The sequence below is a fragment of the Felis catus genome, chromosome D3 (genome assembly GCF_018350175.1).
Source record: "Felis catus isolate Fca126 chromosome D3, F.catus_Fca126_mat1.0, whole genome shotgun sequence".
In the NCBI taxonomy this organism is placed as follows: domain Eukaryota; kingdom Metazoa; phylum Chordata; class Mammalia; order Carnivora; family Felidae; genus Felis; species Felis catus.
This window is the reverse complement of record NC_058379.1, coordinates 6,522,133-6,543,645: the sequence shown is the minus strand read 5'-3', so window position 1 is coordinate 6,543,645 and position 21,513 is coordinate 6,522,133. Positions and strand designations below refer to the sequence as shown.

The following is a 21,513-nucleotide window of genomic DNA, read 5'->3' as shown; positions in this document are numbered from 1 at the left end:
TTAAAAGCGAAACAATGCTGCTCCTCCAAGAACAGAACACGCCTATGCCCTTTGGTATCAAGACAGCTATTCAAAGAGCCAACACCACATCAGGAATCATGGGGGTCAACTGACCACATTCGTCTCCCCGGAGGGAGCAGGCTTGTCAGGGTTCGGTCCCCGTCCCCAACTCTACTTCACGTTAGTGCGCGGATGGATGCCGAGCGGGCTACCGGATTAAAACAGAGGAACTAACTGGGAAGTTCTGCTGCAGGTGGGACGGTCTGCCCTTGGCTGCCAGCTGGGTCCAGCGGCCCTGACAAAGAACACTGGTTGATATTCACACGGATCACTGCCTGAGATAGAAAGCCTAGACTGAGGATAAAAGTTGCATCCACTTGGCAACACATGCCAAAGAACAGAAATGATTCTCAATGTGTTCTTTCACGTATCAAGCATAAATAAATCCAAAGGAAACGTACGGTAAACTTGACGTAAGCAAACTCGGCCTTAAAGAAACACAGGAAGATGAAAGCCCTAGCCATCACCGAACAGACATCTTGCCTGATTCTGCAAGAAGTTTCAAAAGTGACAAAGGAGAACAATTCAACTTGAGAAACATTCAAAACGACTATCGCTACACCCCTTTCTCGACACCATCTCAGTTTTGAGGGGTAGGTTTTAAGCCCAAAAAGGCTGCCTGGAGTGCCGCGTAACACGCCAGTTCTGCAGAATCCCCGTCACAGACTCTGCCTCTGAAGGTGGTGAGGGCCTAAGCAAGAGTCCACTTCTGGTTAGTAGAACAACTTTTTATTTGACATCTACAAGACTGTGGTATCTTGCAGCTTTTGACCAGGTTTATACAATCTCAATTTTTCAATAGTGCAACCTGTGCAGGCAAAACAAAGGGAAAGGAAAACAAAAGGAAACAAAAAAACCCAATTGTCCCCTCACTTGTTTCATAAACATCTATTATAGGCGAAACAAAACTTACCCATATTATAGATAAGTGTCTATTCACATTTGTACATTACCATTTTTAACAGCTTGAGATAAACTCTACAATGTCTTACAACACATTAAACGATATTCAAGTTACTGGGTAACAACAATAACAACAAGAAATAAACATACAGCAGAAGCCTCAAGTGTTTCCTCATTGTCTAGTTTACAGCTCAAGTACGGTTTCCTTTTTTATGAGTGACAAATTAAGATAATGGAGTAAAAAAAGATTGTTTGCAAGATGGAAGCCGATTTGTACTTCTTTCTAAAACGATCTTTAAGTTAAGGAAAATGTAGTTTTAAGAAAAGCAGGCTTGTAGCCATTTTTGCAGCACACATTAGGAATACTATTAATACATTAAAATTAACTTTCAGAGTTTTACCACCAAAAAAATGTATATACTCATTACCTTGACAAGAAACCTGGGGCAGGGAGAAGAGGGTGAGGGGAATCCGCGGGGTGAGAAGCAATACCCAGGTATAAACACTATAAAAATGCAATAACCAATGCTGTACATCTACAAATGTTTCTCTCCGTTACTTGACTTGTTTTCATCTTGTTTACGCATGCTTTCAAAGACATGCACTGTCAGAACAAAAACTAAAAAAGAACCCGAATGCATGATATGCAACCTTTCATTTCATGCTTTAATAAACCTATTGTTTAATAAGTTGGAAAAAGAAACCAATATATATTTTCTATATTTATAGACTCAAAACACATGCATCTGGGGATAAGTCCCACAGCAATTGCATGGATGTACTGCGTTAACCCTGAGCACTGTGTAACATAAAAGTAAAGCCAGTTTGGGAAGTTCCAAGCATTTTTAAACCAATTGTGGTTTGTAGCCTTTAACAAACTCACAAACAAACAGACACACACACGCATACATACCCCTCTGCTCACCCAAAGTAAAAGCATATGGGAAGTACCATGGGAAAAGCAAAAGGAAAGACATATGTACCACCATCGGCACTGCTGATTTTCAGTTTTGCTATCTATTCCAGGTTTGTCCTTATTCCCAAAAAAATTAACTAGAGAGAGCACAACTGAAAAAAATTATAATTCTTTGGAAACTGTCCCTGATTTTTATGCAAATGATATGCTTCAACAGCATTTCAGATACATCCATGTTGAAACCTGTCTGTTCTTAAGCGTTGCTCAAGTTGGCGATGCTCTGCGGGTGACGCTGCTGCCAGAGCTGTTTCTGTTGGACCGCAAGCTGTTGAGACTGGTCTGAAGTTGACAGGAGATTTACAAGAGGAGACACACAATTTGCAGGAATGATCAAACCTGCAATTAGAAACAAGAACTTATCAAGGCTATATCCAAGAGAAATCATACTGTGTTTTACAGCTGCACAGCACATTCCAAATGAAGCATAACATTAAGTGTAACAAATAAGACTCCACCCAAACACTAAACGAATACTTGAGAACTGAAACTGCCCCCTCAGAAGTAACCCAATTCCTCAGCAGCATTACTCGCAGAGACCTAAGCATATGCAAAGTCTACAGCAACACTGACTTCTCGGTGGAGGATTGGAAAATGGACTATAGTGTCTCTCTATCTACTGTCTTTGCAGCTCCACAAATGCAGGCGAACACGACCTTCTTCGGGCAGGTATTAATGGACCAACAAGGCTACAGAATAGTGGATGTGAATTCAACTGCTTAGTGAAGCAGGTAATTTCCAAGTGGGCATGCTACAGGCGTTAGCAAACTGTGGAAAGTATACGCCCTCGGTAAAGGAACTTTAACTCCTCCCATGTGGGAACAGGGGCTAGATGTTCCACATAAACTGTGTGTGTGTGCACGTGTGTGCGCGTGCACAAGTGTGGTTTTTGAGAAAACAAAACCCAGGCTTTTGATTTTTAAATGTTGGCCAACTAATTCAAATGCAGACTCGCAAAAACCAAAAATACCAAGAGGGTCAAAAAAAAAAAAAAAAAAAAAAAAAAAAAGGTCATGGACTGACTCTGGCCCATGGGCTGCCAACCTGCAGCCCACAATAAAAAGGAAGGTCGTCATAAATGCAACAAACACGAAACCACAGGCCAAAGTGCAGTAACGATGAATTCCTGCGAGGCCTGCCATTTAGAGGATGGTGGGAACAGCTGCCCGGTCTGCCCGTGCTCTCTGCTAAAACTCCAGTCCCTCCTCTGTGCAGTGACTGTAGTTCCAGTCTCAATTTGGCTCAGTGTCTGGAAACGGGTAGACTTCAGAGGATCCTGGGCAAGAGGCTGGGCTCGGTCTTTATACCACAGCCTGCACAGACAGCGACAGTGAGGAAGGGGAGCAAGAACAGCTGAGAGCGGCCTAAAATAAATGACATTGTAACTTTAGCTAGAATCAACAATGCCCATTCAAAGGTTTAACTTCCGTTCAACCTTTTAACAGCATATGAAACAAGCTCTCCCCCATTACTGGAAGAGATACTGATTCTAAAACGTTAGAAGCAAAATAAAAAAAGAATAGGATCTGATTTTTCCCGATAGCTCAAACCCCCCAAAATTAGACTCACCTACAATCCGTTGTCCATCCTCTGTTCTCAGTCGAACAATCTGCATTTTCACATTTGTGCCACTGACAGATGCTAGAACACCCTCAACCTTTGTCCAGACACTCAGTACGGAGCCACATAATACGTAGTATGTGCGGCAACGAAGACCTATTTCACAAACTAATCCCAAGCTTGCCTTTTTACAGTTGCCACGCCTAGGAAAAATAGGGGAAAATATATACGTATACACATACATGCACGTGAACAGCTAGCAAAGTCTACCTAGGTTTCAAATCGAAGATGTCCTAGTCCGATTTGCCTTTCTTTATTGACAGTTTCTTTGATTACGCTCTTATGGACATATTGGATTATCCTGTCCAATGTAAGGTGTTATTACTGGTTAAGTTTCTAAAATTTGTTTTAGAAAGTAAGATTTCTGGGGCCTGACTCCCAGTTAAAAGGGTTTATTTACTGGGTTTGATATCCATTTAAACATTTGTCTTTTGAAAAATTTTTTTCATTCACATCCAAGTTAGTTAGCATATACCGCAATAATAATTTCAGGAGATTCCGGTGATTCATCCCCTATGTGTAACATCCAGTGCTAGTCCTAACAAGTGTCTTCCTTAGTGGCCCTTGCCCATTTAGCCCATCCCCCCACCCACAACCCCTCCAGTAAACATTTGTCACTTTAACATCTGTTAGTTTACTATATTGACGCTAGCTTATAAAATAATTCTGCCAGTTACTTCTAAAGTATTGAACAACCAATATATTATAAATCATGTCACTGAGAAAGGCCTCAGCAAACCAAAAGAATGGAACTATTCAATTTTTTTTAAACTGTAAGAAAAAGAAGACATGGTTTATAAAATTATACAATTTATAAAATTTTTAAATTTATAAATTTATATAATTCCTCAATAAAATTATATTTTTAATAGTAATTCAAGAGGATACACAGTAGTATTGGGCACTTGTCTTGCTAATGCTCAAAGCAAATGTTTTAGAGAGGACTACTGTAAGTTAACTTTAAAAATATTTTATCTTGAAAGATTTTCCTAATTTCCAAAACACTAATTTGCTCTCAAAATGAAAACAAAAAACATTGCTCGTGTCAAATTTATCTTCCTACATGTCTTAAAAGAAAAAAAAAAAAAAAAAACTAGCTAAAATTCATCCATGTCCTGTATTCCTTTTCATAAAATGGGCCAGATACCCCATTGTCTACTTAATGGGTGAGGAAACAGTGGGTAAGGAAATAGGGGAACCATGATGTGCAGGGTATTACGTGCCCTCCACACCTACGGCCTCAGCTGAAGTGGACACTGTAAGTTAGGGGATGACACAGTGACTTGAAAGAACACACCTCCAGCCAGCCTAGTGGCACAGTAGGACCACTTCCAGGGCTCAACAACAGTCTTCTGGTGCTGTCAGCAACTCTAATTTCCTAGAAGTTTCCTAGCCTTAAAAATGAAAAGTGATCTGGGATGCCAGTACCTTTTTTTTTTTTTTTTTAAAGAGAGAAATAAATAAACAAACAAATAAATGAAGGGAAGGAAGGAGAGGAGAGGGAGAAAAAGTCAGCTTTAACAAGGAGGATAGACAAGTCCATACTGCCAGACTGCAGCTGGCCGGAAGTAACAAAGCACTGGTGAAGAACACAGGGGACACCTGAACAGCGTGTGGTCCACAGACATACAAGCAATTCTAACTGAAGAATGACACCTAACATCAGATAATCTGTTCACGGACTTCGAGAGACAGACAACTAAAGAGCAAACGTGTGTTTCAATTAAGTCTTGATTACATTTTGGAAAATACGGTGAGAAACATGAAATACTAACCAATAAGCATGAGTACAAGTGTCTGCAGATGAATTATACTGATCTAACCAGTGGATCAGGGCATCATCTGAGACTACCTGTGAAAATAAGACAAAAATTCCATTGAAACAGGATTGTTTTAAACAAGCTGGTTGCCTTCCTATGTTCTCTAAAGCCAATTTACAATCCTCTCTATACAGAAAATCTGGCCCGTTACTAGCTGCATTTGAACGCCCTTCATAAAATCCTGCCATTAGGCTCTTCCTATGTAACAAATGTTTCCAATAGCTAGTTTAATGTTAATTGTTGAAACTGGCTAGGAAGAATAGTAATACAAGGTAATACTAAGAATAAATAATAGTAATGCTAGAAAAAAAGTAGTCATTCACCGCTTTTCTACAAATCGTTGGAAAACAAATATTTTTAACGGTTCTATTTTTTTGAGTTAACGCTGGAAGTTTCTTTTTCTACAACACAAGCTCTTTCAAATAATCATCTTACAAGTTTCTTAAATGGTTGATAACATTAAGACTGGTATGTTAATGTAACAAAATGTGACAAAATGTTTCCTAAAAATAATTTCCCTGTAATCAAATAGGGAAAATTCACAACATAATTTTATATATAGACATAAAGCACTCCTAAACAGTTTCAATATATTATTATAAAACAAGTATTCATAGATAGTATAATACAAATGAAAAAATACCTTCTTATATTTCTTTTTTAGATCAGCATAAATTTCTAATTTGAGCTGTTTTCCAGTATTTGGTCTATAAACTAAGAAAAGCTTCTTTTTTGGGTTCACTTCTTTAACCAAGATGGCAGTTTTCTTGTTGTTCCTTATCTATTTAAAAAAAAGTGAGAAAGTATAAAGATCTGTACTGCATACCTTAAGACACACTTTTTTGTACCATCACATCAGCAAATGCAATCCTTTGAAAGACTGTAACGCCAAACAGGCACATGAATCTGTAACTGTGGAAAAGGACAGCTCATCTACCTGAGTTTTTACAAGGTCTCACCAGAATGAAGACTGAACCTGAATTCTTAGGTACACTCAGAACATAGGTTGAGGGCCAAGACACTCCTTAGGAGATTGTTTAGAATAAGTTTTAAAGCATAAATGTCCAGTGGAGACAATTTCGCTTGTTCTAGGCCATGTTCTTGCCTCAGAGATCCAGGAGATAGGAGATTAGGGAGGGGGTAGAAAGGGTCTTCAGAGGAAAATCCTTTTACCTCTACTCTATTGTTCTTTAAGTGTTTATTATTTTTGAGAGCGCAAGTGTGAATGGGAGAGGGGTAGAGCGAGAGGGACAGCAGAGAGCCTGATGCGGGGCTCAAACTCATAAAGGGTGAGATCATGATCTGAGTCGAAACTGGACACTTAACCAACTGGGCCACCCATGCACCTCCCATTTCTTCTTTCATTTATTTTGAGAGAGAGAGGGAGAAAGGGAGACCGTGTGCAGGGAAGAACAGAGAAGGGGCAGGGCAGGGAGAATCTCAAACAGGCTCCAGGTTGTCAGCACAAGAGCACAACGCAGGACTCCAACTCACAAACTGTGAGATCATGATCTGAACTGAAATCAAGACTCAGACATTCAACTGACTGACCCACCCAGGCGCCTTACCTCTACTCTATGTTTAGAAATTTTCATAATAAAATGTGTAAACAAAAAAAAAAAAGTTACTCTCCTTGAAGTTACAATGAACCACAACCTCTAAGATAATGATTTTGATCACCCACAGTTCCCTGCACCCATCTATAATCCATCCATCAGGGCTGTCTATCCCTACGGTTGCTGTAGGGTGAAGTTAAGACATCACATGATCTGTAAACAGTAAAGCTACGATATAAAAAAGCCAAAATGTTGAGCAAATAATAAATATATATAGGTAAAAAGGGAAGACGTGGATGTATCAGACAAATGATGGAACTTACACATATTTTTAATTTTTTTAAAAAAAGTTGGGAGTTATGGCAGAAATACTAAGAGGAAGGAAAAAGCCCATTAAACTCAAGGAAAATTAAGACTGGAAAATTAACATCTCCTTTAAAGAATGGTGAACAATTTGTAAGCAATAATCTCTGGAGCAAAACTGAAGGAAAAAAAGAAGTTTCAAAGTAAAGATACTTTCTCAGCCCCTCTACAAAACAAAATGTTCTCTGAGCTACTAACTTTACATTAATTCTTATGCTGATAAAAGAAAAACACTTAATATTTTACTTATCTCTCATAGATATTAAAGATCATTTGTATGATTTTGAAACATTGTTTATACATTTACAAAGTCTATAAAACAATAGCTAAGGTAAAAATTACATTTTCTGATGTTTTATCAGTTGATGTGAAACTCCATATAATAATTATGCTTGGAGGACAGTGTTTAAAGCATTTAACAGTGTAATCTATCTTTACAGTGTCAAATTAGTTCATTACAATTACAAAATAAATCATCACGTTACAGTGGAAATAAAAGTGATTTTGACATGGTTTTCCTAATGTTAACACACATTAAACACTGTAAAGCACACCTGCTTGTTTCTGTAGAGTGTCAAAGACAAACAACACCTGCACCTTCCTGGAAGGATTGCCCCTTCTAAGGCTGCATCTCCTCACATCCAATGGCCCGCTGCCGTGCAGGAAGTAACAAAGGACCAGTGTTACCATGCCCTTCCACTCAAAGGGAGACGAGGATCAGCATTTTCCTCAAAACCGACCAGCGTGTAAATTCTGGCCATAGTTTGGAACAAATAAAGAATAGCCAATACCCTAGCCCGCATCAATAAAAATCCCATCTAAGGGAGAATAATAAAATCTGTTGAATTCGATCAGTAATTGTGATGTAATACTGGTTTTGATATTATGATGCTGTAGTTTTATCAAATGTTACTGTTGGTGAAAACTGGTGTACAATTTCTCTGTATCATTTCTCATAACCTCATGTGAATCGACAAATATCTCAGTAAGATTTTCAAAAAACAAATTAACTAGGAGCCAGATTCAGTTTGAGAGCTTTGCTCTTGGATCAAGGGCCAGTAAATCAGGACTGTGACCAAATCAGGCCTGAGGCTCCTAAGCTTAAGAACACTTTAAGGAAAGCGATGCCTGCATGGCTCAGTCAGTTAAGTGTCCGACTTCAGCTCAGATCATGATCTCACAGCTCGTGAGTTTGAGCCCCACATCGGGCTCTGCTGACAGCTCAAAGCCTGGAGCCTGCTTCAGATTCTGTGTCTCCCTCTCTCTCTGTCCCTCCCCTGCTTGTGCTCTGTCTCAAAAATAAACATAAAAAAAATCAAAACAAAACAAGAACAGTTTAATAAGGAAAGAAGGAAGAAAGAAAGGAAGGGAAAAACAAAAACAAAAACAAAAAGGAATAGTCAGTGGAAACCATCTATGGCCTACAAAACCTGAAATATTTACTATCTGATCCATTGTAGAAGTTATTTAAGGATACCTGTTCTACATAGCTTATTTATGACAGCACCATATATGGTCTCTTTTATGCAGTTACATCTTCAACCTGGTCTTCATTTACAGTTGGCCTCTCCACAAATTTTGCCAATCAAAACTAAAATGTGGCACATACATACAAAGGAACATTATTCAGTCACAAAAAGGAATGAAGCACGGACACATGCTACAACATGAATGAACCCCAAAGGCTTTTATGCCGGGTGAAAGCCAGACACAAAAGGAGAAGTATTCTATGCCTGCACTTACATATACCAGGCACGTAGATATGCATATTCATAAACAGAGAGGAGATTAGAGATTATCAGAGGTTAAGAGAAGGGGGAATGGAGAGTGTTTAACGGTTGTAGTTTTTGTGGGATGATAAAAGAGTTTTGAAAATAGAGAGTGGTGATGGTTGCACAATACTCAACATAATGCCACTGAATTATACACTTTAAAGGAGTTAAAGCGGTAGATTTTGTTATATATTTTACCACAACTTTAAAAGTTAACAATGTACACTGAACTATACACTGAAGTGAATTGGATGGTATATGAATCCTATCTCAATAAAGCTGTTTAAAAAAAAGAAATGAAGGAATAGATTAAAAACAACTCACGACAAAATAAATAAAAGGTGAAAATCTAATCAAGTTTTTAATGTTTGTTTTTGAGAGACAGAGAGAGAGAGAGAGAGAGAGAGAGAGAGACAGCGTGAGAGTGTGGGAGGGGCAGAGAGAGAGAGAGAGGGAGACAGAATCTCAAACAGACTCCAGGCTCTGAGCCATAAGAGAGCCCAATACAGGGCTTGAACTCAGGAACCACAAGATCATGACCTGAGCCAAAGTTGGACTGAGCCACCCAAGCACCCCTCTAATACTTAGATAAGAAATCTTGATAAAAGAGAAATTCAAGGAAACCATACTAAAGTCTTTGCAAATAAAAATAACTTAGAAAATTTTCTGAAATAAAAAGATTTGAAAAAGAAAAAAAAAGATTTGAAACTTCCTATATTGAAAGAGCATATCACATACCTGAAAATACTAAGAATAACTAATACCAATATACGTTCACAAAATTATCAAACTCTAAAGGGAATCCTCTGAGTATGTAGATGAAAACAAAACAACCAAATTAAAAAGGAGAAAATTCTGGGCACCTGGGTGGCTCAGTCGGCTAAGCGGCCAACCCTTAATTTCGCCTTAGGTCATGATCTCATAGTTTGTGGGTTCAAGCTCCACCTCGGGCTCTGAGCTGACAGTGCAGATCCTGCTTGGGATTCTTCCTCTCACTATGCCCCTCCCCTGCTGTGTTCTCTAAATAAATAACATTTTAAAAATGAGGGGGGGGAGGGGAAGATTCACTGAACTGTATAAGATTTATGTTATGTATGCTATACCTTAATAAAAACATATAAAACAAGAGCTGAGAAAAAACAATCTTTTTTTAAGCAATTTTTTAATCTTTATTTTTGAAAGAGAGACAGAGTGTGAGTGGTGTACAGAGAGAGGGAGACACAGAATCCAAAGCAGGCTCCAGGCTGTCAGCACAGAGCCTGACATGGGGCTCGAACTCACAAGCTGTGAAATCATGACTTGAGCCAAAGTCAGATGCTCAACTGACTGAGCCACCCAGGCGCCCCTGGTAAAGTGGTTTTTAAGTACAAAGGCACAAACTTTAACCATTTAAGAACTCAGGGAGTAATGCTCCCAAGCCCTTCTTGAGGATTCTACTACAGAACAGGCTTCAAACACAAGATGATTAGTGATAGTAACCTCAGGACTAGTGAGAGGTGAGCATTAAATTTAAGAGCTAAGGTTAAGTATTAAAAGAAAAGCATACTATGTAAGGGCCATATGCTAACAATGCAGAAAAACACAGCTATGTTTTAAAATGGGAGAATGAGGGGAAGGAGAAGCCCCCCCCCCCCCAAAAAAAAAAACCTCTCATGCTTTTTTTTCCAAATTATTTTCAGGAATACTTAGGTATAGTATCGTTATTATTTTATCATCCTGTGCGCGATGGAGAATAAAGATTATTACTGCAGAAGAAAAGAACACACAGATACCAGAGAAGAGAGGACATAAAAAATTCCACAGTCTTTAAGAGGAAAGTTCAAGATATTAGGCCCTATGTGATTTCACATAGACACGCATGCATGCATTTGTGGATGTAGGGATGTGTGTCTAGACGTACACACACATACATATACCCACCTCCCTCCTCCTTAGCTCTGACAAATATTAAAGAATTATTTACACTAATAGCTAAAAATGAATCAATGTTTAAGATACAAAGCTTAATATAAGACTACAAAACTATGTAGTCCTTTATATTGGCAAAAGAAGGTCACTATCCCATGCAAAACAGTCCAATTAACTAATATATAATAATCCAAAACTTGTACCTAATATCCTTCATAATCCATTAAATGGAAGTGTCTATAAAAGGACAAACCCAGTTACAGAGATAAATGATCAAAACAGAAAAAGCTAAATACAACTGGAAAACTGGCACAAAGCAAATAGATAATTCTAATTCTGGCAATGGTGATGCATTATCTATCTTCACAATTAGCACTGCAAGGAAACAAGTCTTACTTGCAGTGACAAGTAAAAGCCATCATCTGGTCCTGTCAGCTCAGCCCAAATCTTGGTAGCTTCCTCCCAAGACATTCCTCTCTCTACACTAATCTGTAAAAGAAATAATAAAACTTAAATTACACTCATTTCTGTGAGTGCCTGTCACAAAAGGAAATTACATTTAAATGTGCACATTTTCCAAACTTACAGTGTATAACTCTACATGACCAGAGGTTGAATATCCTGGAGTCAAAAACTTCTTAACATCACTTTTCCTCACTTTTTCATCTCCAGAACCAAGATCTTAAAAAAGAAAAAGCAACATATAAGTGAAAAAAGAACATTTTATTAGGAACACACAGGACATTTTCCAAGTTTCTCCACTTACCTAAAATTCCCATATCATATCTTCCATTTTTTTTGGCATTCTGAACAACGGCTGTAAGTGTGTCTGCAAAATACTGAAAGAGCGCATTCTGCTGGTGCACCTCCATGCCGAGAATTCTGTTTAAGAATTTTCCTATGTTATTATAATCTGCAAGGACAAGATTATATCAAATATTTAATACATTCAAATGGCAATTAAAATCTACTCGCCCCTGGAATTAACAGCAACAACAAAAAAAGATGGGGCGCCTGGGTGGCTCAGGTCATGACTCAGTTCAGGTCGTGATCTCACAGTTCGTGAGTTCAAGCCCCACAACAGGCTCTGTGCTGACAGTTCAGAGCCTGGAGCCTGGTTCAGATTCTGAGTCTTCCTCTCTGACCCTCCCCCACTCGTGCTCGGTCTCTCTCTCCCAAAAATAAACATCAAAAAAAAAGAAAGAAAGGAAAAAGAAAAAACTCATTCATCTAGGCCTAGGCCAAGTCTCCTTTCTCCCCCATTCTCTTCCCTCACAGCCTTGACTTCCCCCTGCTCCCAGAACAGAGCTGTAACCTGACCATGTCTACCTCTAACAATTAGTATGGCCACATACATGCTCCAAAAGATAATGATCCTATTGAATTTCTGCATCTTCAACTCCACTTACTGAAAGTATGAACACAATTTAGCACATGAGAATGTTTGTTCTCCAACATGAAATCTTGATTTATAAAGTTCTAAGTGCTATACGTCTGTGAAGCTCAACTTTGGCTACAACATTTGGAACTGTGGGAAATAGCAATGTCTAAGCCCCAGCCCTGGCTTCAGCACTTTCTAAAAGCTTGACAGTTGATCATACATGCAACCTGGGTTGAAAACTGCTGCTATATGGACTTAATAAAGGTTTAATCTCTTTTGAACAACCACATTAGCAAAAACCAGCCAGAGTGGTTTAGGAGGAGCACTGAGGAGGGATTGAGAACTACAAACTTGAAACTTCAAATTGACAGAAGTATAAACAAAAGGGGCTGTAATGATACAGCAACAGTTATGTCTATGTACAAAACTCATACTCTTACCTTTATCTAGAGTCAGAATTCCTGAGCGATCTTCTACATTTATCAGGCCAACTCCTATCAGTCCTTGTCGAACATCTGTCAAGAAATTGATGAAAAACCTTATAGCCCAAATGACTCAACGAGCTGTGAGATGACCAAACTACATCAAGTTCTAGCATTAAAACACAGCCTAAAGTATTTTTCACAGTTCCTATTAGCTGAATTAAATGGCCATCCCCACAGGTCTTCAGGCACTCCAAAATCCTATAGTATTCAAACTTCACACTATATTACTTCGTTAAAATATCTCATCTTCCCAACAGAAGTCACTGGAAGTGGAGATGTTTGGTTATGCAGCTGTCACCCACAGGCCATAAACAATTTTGGACACGTAAAGAAGACTAGCTGATTAAATAATTGTGTAAACAAGCTATTAATCTTGCTTCCCTCTCAAATGTTACCCATCAGCATTGACAAGGTGGTACAAAAGCAAAATGTGTAACAGTTAACATGTTCTGAATTATGTTACTAAGAAGGAAGTTTATGGGGCCTTTTTTTTTTTTAAGTTTATTTATTGGGACACCTGGGTGGTTTAGTCTGTTAAGCATTGGACTTCGGCTCAGGTCATGATCTCACAGTTCGTGAGTTCAAGCCCTGTGTCAGGCTCTGTGCTGACAGCTCAGAGCCTGGGGCCTGCTTTGGATTCTGCGTCTCCCTCTTCTCTGCCTCTCCACCATTCACACCCTCTCTCGTTCTCAAAAAATTAATAGAATCATTAAAAATAAAGTTTATTTATGTATTTATTTACTTATTTAAAGAGAGAGTGAGTTGGGGCGCCTGGGTGGCGCAGTCGGTTAAGCGTCCGACTTCAGCCAGGTCACGATCTCACGGTCCATGAGTTCGAGCCCCGCGTCGGGCTCTGGGCTGATGGCTCGGAGCCTGGAGCCTGTTTCCGATTCTGTGTCTCCCTCTCTCTCTGCCCCTCCCCCGTTCATGCTCTGTCTCTCTCTGTCCCAAAAATAAATAAACGTTGAAAAAAAAAAAAAAATTAAAGAGAGAATGAGCGAGCATGCCCAAGCAGGGAAGGAACAGAGAGAGAGAGAATCCTAAGCAGGCTACACACTGCTACCATAAGGCCCAGTGTGAACCTCGAACCCATGAACCACAAGATCATGACCAGAGCCGAAAGCAAGAGTCGGACGATGAACCCACCCATGCATCCTAGTTTATGGGGCTTTTTATTACTGACGTCCAGGGTCCAAACCAGACTTACAGAATGAGGGTCTAAGAGAACAGAGTCAATAGGAAAGCATGATTGCATCCTATTTACACATTTAATGAATCAATCAGTACTCTGCTACACACACAAAACTGTTTAAATTCTGTAGGTGACAACTCTGCAGCCAGAGATCTCTGCTGCCAAAAATCCTCCTTTTTGGAAACCAGTCTTGTGGAAGAAAATCTGTACAGAAGGATAACTGTATAATTTCATCACTGTTTATGATGGCAAAAAAATGAAAACCACCTGAATACCAATGAGGGAATGATTAAAAAACTGTTGTTTAAGCTAGCTGTAGAGTATCATCCAAATGTTAAAAATACATCAGTGCTGGGACGCCTGGGTGGGTCGGTTGGCTGAGCGTCCAGTTCTTGATTTTGGCTTAGGTCATGATCTCGTGGTTCTTGAGTTCGTGCCCCACACTGGGCTCTGTGCTAGCAGTGCACAGCCTGCTTGGGATTCTCTCTTTCTGCCCCTCCCCTACTCATGCTATCTCTGTCTCTCTCGAAACAAATAAATAAAATTTAACAGGAAGAAAAAATTAAAAAAAAAAAAAAATGTTAGGGGCGCCTGGATGGCTCAGTCAGTTAAGCGGCCGACTTCGGCTCGGGTCATGATCTTGCCATCTGTGAGTTCGAGCCCCGCGTCGGGTTCTGTGCTGACAGCTCAGAGCCTGAAGCGTGTTTCAGATTCTGTGTCTCCCTCTCTCTGACCCTCCCCTGTTCACGCTCTGTCTCTCCCTGTCTGAAAAATAAATAAATGTTAAAAAAATGTTAGTGCTATAGCTACTGAGTTTTAAGAGGGGTCTATGTTATTAAATGAGAAAAGTACACTGTACGTGATATCAACAACATTAAAAAAAAAAAAAAGCCCTGTGTTTAGACAAACAAGGAGAAAAGATGTAGAAGGCGGTCCTTGTTCAGACTGTCAACACTTGTGACCTCAGCAGATGAGAAAGGGGGGGATTAAGGGGAGAGTACTGGTTCTTCATTATATACTTTGACTTTTTTCATTGCTTGTAACATGTAATTTACTTATTTTTTTTAAGATTTTATTTTTAAGTAATCACACCCAGCGTGGGACTTGAACACACAACCCGGAGATCAGGAGTTGCATACTTTATCAACTGAGCCATCCAGGTGTCCCAAGTAACATGTAATGAAAAAAAAAAATAGAAACAAATGAGGGAGTCATTTTAAACACAACAACAAAGAACAAACAACAAAAAAACAGGAAGAAAAAAGAGAAAGAGGAAAAGAATTAATTGGTTCTTTGCTTTGGGTTTTTTTTTTTTCTTTTTTTGAGAGAGAGGCAGCACGAGATGGAGAGAAAGGCAAAAGGAGAGACAGAATCTTAAATAGGCTCCACACCCAGCGAGGAGCCTGATGCGGGGCTCGATCCCACAACTCTGGGACCATGATCTGAACTAAAATCAAGAGACAGAGGCTCAATCAACTGAGCCACCCAGGTGCCCCTGTAGTTTTTGCTTTGTTAAATGCCACCAGTGATTATAAGCATCCTTGCCAGTATGTCAATATAGCTTGTAACCAATACTAAATAATGAACCAATACTGGTTCAACTGGAAAGGACTTTCTAGTGAAAAATTCTAACTCTACAATAACGTTTCAAATACCCTACATCTACATATTTGCCAAAATATTTTCTTTCCTCTTAAGATTTATTTATTTTGAGGGGTGCCTGGGTGACTCAGTTGGTTGAGCGACTGACTTCGGCTTGGGTCATGATCTCACGATTTGTGGGTTTGGGCAGTGAGGAGTCTGCTTGGGATTCGCTTTCTCCCTCGCGCTGCCCCTTCCCTGCTCATGCTCTCTCTCCCTCTCAAATCAAACAAATGAAAACAAAAATGTGAATAAAAAAGGTCTTACAATATCTTCATACTTTCACACACTGTTCGCAAAGTTATCTATTTCTGGGCACCTGGGTGGCTCAGCCGGTTAAGCATCCGACTTCGGCTCAGGTCATGATCTCCCAGTTTGTGGGTTCAAGCCCCGCGTCGGGCTCTGTGCTGACAGCTCAGAGCCTGGAGCCTGCTTCAGATCCTGTGTCTCCCGCTCTTTCTTTCCCTCCCCCATTTGCACACACACTCTCTCTCTCCCTCAAAAATAAACGTTAAAAAAAAAGGCTTATTTATTTTGAGAGAGAAAAAGAGCGTGTACACTAGCGGGGGAGGGGCAGAGAGAAGGAGAGAGAATTCCGAGCAGGCTCCACACCATCAGCACAGAGTCCAATGTGGAGCTCAAACTCACAAACCATGAGATCATGACTTGAGCCAAGATCAAGAGTCGTACGCTTAACCGACTGTGCCATCGAGGCACCCCCTCCAAAGTATTTTCATAACTTTCTGAATTATAAAATAAATCATCAAAAATCAAAATCATCTAGATTACTTACATTCATGGGGAAATGTATTCTACAGATTTGCAAGACAGGTCAAAAGAATTTCTATAGCACTACCTGGGGCTTTTTTTTAATATGCAAATTTCAAACGTATAGAAATATAAAAAGAATTACTCTATGAATCAGATACACATAACCCATCATCCAGTTTTAACAACTATTAATACATGGTTAATTTTGTTTTATGTACATCTTGTACCAACTTCCACAGATTATTTACCTAGGCACTTTCTAAAATGAAAATTTAAAAGCTACCTGGCATAGTCATTTTAAATTAACGTAACAAATCCACTTTCCTCTATTAATCTAGTATTAACATGCAATAAACTGCCAATGGCAAAAAATACCTCATATAAATGAAATTTAATAATCTGATTGTAAGAAGTCAACTAAGGTGTCTGTTAACCTTTAATTTCTAAATTTTATACAATTTACATCCAAAGAAAATGTAAAACAACAGCGCATGTCAGAATAAGTTTTAGTGCCTACCTTGTACTTGTTTTCCTCTATTGTGATTATTTTTATTTTTTAAAGTTTATTTGAGTGGGAGAAAGTGTGAATGGGGGAGGGGAAGACAGCGAGGGGAGAGCAAGACTGCCAAGCAGGCTCTGCATTTCCAGCATGGAGCCTCACGTGGGGCTTCAACTCATCAACTGTGAGATCATGTTCTGAGCCAAAGTTGGACGCTTAGCTAAGTCATCCAGGCACCCCTGAGTGATTATTTTTAAAAGTTACCTTTAAAGAATTCTCCAGGATAGTCCGGAGGTGGTGATACCATAGGAGAATCCAGGTTGACAATAGATTTCATGACAATTTCTAAAGCGTTTCTTCCATACTGCAATAAAAAACAAAAGTCAACCAATTCCAGCACTTGCTACACTTCAATCACATGACCAGCTGAATGCTATAAAAACTATTATGTATGGTACCAAAGATTCAAAAATGACAGGACTTTATATACATGTATATACATATATATGTGTGCGCGCGTGTGTGTGTGTGTATATATATATATATATGTATATACATATACATATATATATATATATATATGCTAGTTCACACAACAGCAGAAAGCAGATGTCCAATAAATAACTTCCTTTAAATTCACATTTGATTCATTCACAAGTATTTATTATATTCCTATTTCCTAATAAGGATGAAAATACGATTATATTGCAGAGTTGATCACCAAAGGTCTGATATGGGAAAATCTGTGTCTTACAGGATGCTATCATTTTATAGCAAAAACATAAGAGGAGGCGGTTTTAAGTTTTAAACAGTAACCACTTCCCCTTTTTGTTCACCAGAGAACTAGACACTACCACAAATTTTCAGAGACACTGAAAGCTGAAATGTACCTTATTATCAAAATTGAACCTGCTCAGATCTCTAGATTCTGTTGCTCTTCTGTCACCATGTGTAAGCGCTCCCTATCAAAACAGAAAGTTTCCAATCAAGGCACAGAAGACAGGTTAACATTCACCATCTCTTACACACAACTATACAACTTCAAAAACTTACCAAACTCTCAAGTCTTTTAGCAACAATAGAAGCAAATCTTTGCTCTCCTGCCAATTCAGAAATCAGAAACACATATTCGGGAGCAGTGACTTGGTTTGATCTATGAGTCCGTCCTGTAAAGACATTAAAAATACTGATGTGTTCCCTATACACAAAGTATTCTGAGATCGATTTCTAGCATTTTAACACTAAGCTGGTATCTGGAAACTTTTAAGAGAAAAACTGGAGAATGTAACATTTGGGGCACCTCGGTGGCTCAGTCGTTTAAGCTTCCAACTCAGGTCACGATCTCACGATTCATGAGATTGAGCCCCATGTCGGGCTCAGCACTGATACTGTAGAACCTTCCTGGAATTCTCACTCCCTCCCTCTCTGTCCCTCTCCCACTCATACAGTCTCTTTCTCAAAATAAGTAAATATTAAAAAAAAAGTAACAATTACTGTGACTCTCCAAAAGGCACAAAACAGAAAACACTCGCTTGAACAACATCCATATTCAGAGCACTACTCCCCCCTTACAAAAGGACAGAAACTGCCACAGAACTGTCCAATGATAAACATATTATTACTGCTGCCCCACTTGGGGTTAACCACAATGTTTCTGAAGCAAAGTCACTCTGGGTTCTTCGAAAATTTTTATTTTTTAAATCATCAAGTCACAGGGACATGAATGTGTAGGGCAAGGGAGGAGTAATATGCCTTCAGTAAAGGCACTGAGGGCTGAAGAGGACATGAGGTGGCAGGTGCTCTGACAGAGACCACATACATCCTGAAGATCTATAATGAAGATATTCCCAACGAACCTTATTCTTAGATATAATGCCAGAAACCCCCAAGAAATCCAACACAGTTCTTTTACATTTCTCACAACAGGTAAGAAATGAATTCACGTATTCTAGATTTTTAGGTATATGCAATACAAAATCCACTCCAAAATTACACATACGTCATGCTTTAAGATATCTGACATTAAATATAGGTTTTGATATGTACACATTTCCCCAATGATCCCTAACTATCTATTAAGTGATATGCAATGTAGGAACTTACCGAACTGCTGAATTGCTCTATCAGCACTCCAGGGTAATTCCAAAGTCATGTGAACCCGTCGCCTTTGATTTTTAGCTCTCCGATCTGCTTGTAATGAAATACCCGAGCTGGCAGCTTCTGAGATGATAGCAATATTCTGTATTAAATGTAAGGGGGAAAAAAATAATCACCTTTGCACAAAGACAAGTAGGCCAGTACCCTAAGCAAATTTCTTAGAGTACTAGTGGTCCACCAATACCTATCCTCCCCTCCTTCTTCAATTATGGAACCCCAAATTAGGCAGGTACACGGCTGCCCAGAATCAAGATTGTATTTCTCACTTTGCAGTGCAGCTAATTGTGGGCATACTCCAGTAGGCTGTAGGTGATACGAACATCTAAGTAATGTCCTTCAAAGTCAAGAACGTGCCCTTCTCCTTTTTTCTCCTCTCTGCTAGATGAAATGTAAAGGTATTATGACTGAATCTAAAATAGGTAACTTGAAAATGGAGGCCCACATATTAAAGGAGTAAGACAGAAGAGGCATAGTCTTCAAGGAGCTTTAATGGCCCTGGTCTACATACTCAAACTTGTACATGGGAGAAATTACCTTCTACCTTGTTTAAATCAGTATGATTTTGGATTTTCTGTCATTTAACAGCTAAAACTAATTCCAACTAATACAACTCCCAATGCACATGGGTAAAAATTCATGAAACAAAGTACATAGCACAACTGGTAATACCTCTTCCTACCATCTTTAAAATACGTAGCATGAGCTTTTAAATATACTTATAAGGGGCACCTGGGTGGCTCAGTCAGTTCAGTTAGTTAAGCATCCGACTCTTGATATTGGTTCAGGTCATGATCTCATGGTTGTGAGACTGAGCCCCACGAAGGGCTCCATGCTGACAGCAGACAGCCTGCTTACGAGTCTCCTTCTCCGGCTCTCTTCCCCTCCCCTGTTCATGCGTGCTCTCCCTCAAAATAAATAAATTTTTAAAATACATAAATGTATTTCCAGAAGACTTTGATAATGGTAACTATCCTCAATTATTTCATTTGCAAAGGCAGAAAAACTCACTGAAATATAAAGAAAAATGTGAGTAAAGATTTAAGATTTTATTCTACCTTTTAAATTAAGGAATTAAGTTTAAGTGGCACCCCTATTTTTTAGCAATCTCATCAGCAAATGCTTATGGTTAATTCCAACTAAATGGGGAAGAACTAGTCTGAGAATCTCAAAATTGACTGATGGTTACTTAACAGTAAGAGGCTATACAAAGAGCCTCCAGAGGCAACCAAGGTCTGTCTCCACAACGGTGAGGTATGCAAGCCAATCTAAACGTCATTCAGAAGAATCACCCTAATATGACACGGCACAGCAGTAAGAATCAGCAAAACCAAAGACCATCAGGAATCTGTGTGTGCTTAAATGTATTTTTAGACTCAAAATTAGACTGACACTGGAGAGTAGCATTAGAGGTGAAATCATTAAGATGACCTGTGAGAACTCAGTATTTTCATATTCTGATTAAAATGTAGAAAGTCTCCAAAGTTATTAAGATCCACATTTAATTTTGTGCACAATAGAAAATACTTACTACATCCAATTTGTGAGAAAATAATGAAAATGTAAAATGTGCAGTATGTGCAATTACTAAAAAATACAGAATAATAACAACATTCAACGCAATTTCTTTTATTTATTTTTAAAGTTTATTTATTTTGAGAGAGAGAAGTGGAGGAAGGGGGCAAAGAGAGAGGGAGAGAGAGAATCCCAAGAAAGTTCATCCTGGCAGCCCAACACGGGGCTCAATCCCACAACCCTCTGATGATGACCTGAGCTGACATTAAGAGTCAGAAGCTTAACCAACTGAACCACCCCCCCACATGTAGTTTCTTTTAAAAGAAAAAACAAAACCAAACAAAAACCCTAAACATTAATTTTAACATATGGGCATTGTTCTTTTCATTGAAAAGCATCCCAGAAAAACATACCTTATCTCCATCCATAAATCTTTGTTTTTCTGTAATATTTAGTATTTCCACAGGGACATCAAGTTCAGATCTTGACTCATAAGATATGCTTCCATCATCATTGCTTACAACCCTCCCTTTGCGGCCAGTCATCTGAAAAACCAAAGTGTCCTTACAATTAAGTTACCTGATTAAGACGCAGGACACCCAGGACTCCTTCATTAGAGAAACGTGGTGGGGGACAGAAGGGGATGATGAAGCCAGTATGTACTGTGCAGCCTGGGCCACACAGGCACCCTGGGGGAGAGAACACTGCAATACAATCTCTGGTTTGGAGACGTTCAGATTCCAGCAGAGAAAGCAGATGTGGGGCAATGATCACAAAGGCTGCATGACAGGTGCGGTAACAGATCAGTGTTGGGTAAACACCAGATACTAAGGATAAGAATTCACTGACTCTAGGAAGACAAATACAGAACAAGGTTCTAAGATCTAAGAGAAAATTAGA

The 21,513-nt window shown here is 39.1% G+C and overlaps 1 protein-coding gene across 5 annotated transcripts in view; it reads right to left on the bottom strand.

Annotated features, from left to right (window-relative positions):
• Nucleotides 1-773: 773 nt before the first annotated feature.
• SBNO1 (strawberry notch homolog 1) overlaps nt 774-21,513 on the bottom strand; it is a 53,925-nt gene continuing 33,185 nt past the window's right edge. For all 5 annotated transcript variants that reach the window (XM_023241333.2, XM_023241334.2, XM_023241335.2 and 2 more), the window contains 13 exons: nt 21,027-21,158; nt 19,048-19,183; nt 17,998-18,110; nt 17,835-17,906; nt 17,209-17,308; nt 12,797-12,871; nt 11,742-11,888; nt 11,562-11,656; nt 11,372-11,464; nt 6,020-6,157; nt 5,332-5,408; nt 3,506-3,699; nt 774-2,275 (listed from right to left, as the gene is read on the bottom strand). In XM_023241333.2, coding sequence (XP_023097101.1) covers nt 2,133-2,275; nt 3,506-3,699; nt 5,332-5,408; nt 6,020-6,157; nt 11,372-11,464; nt 11,562-11,656; nt 11,742-11,888; nt 12,797-12,871; nt 17,209-17,308; nt 17,835-17,906; nt 17,998-18,110; nt 19,048-19,183; nt 21,027-21,158 — 1,515 coding nt within the window. In that variant the 3' untranslated portion in view covers nt 774-2,132. The remainder of the gene's footprint in view (nt 2,276-3,505; nt 3,700-5,331; nt 5,409-6,019; nt 6,158-11,371; nt 11,465-11,561; nt 11,657-11,741; nt 11,889-12,796; nt 12,872-17,208; nt 17,309-17,834; nt 17,907-17,997; nt 18,111-19,047; nt 19,184-21,026; nt 21,159-21,513) is intronic.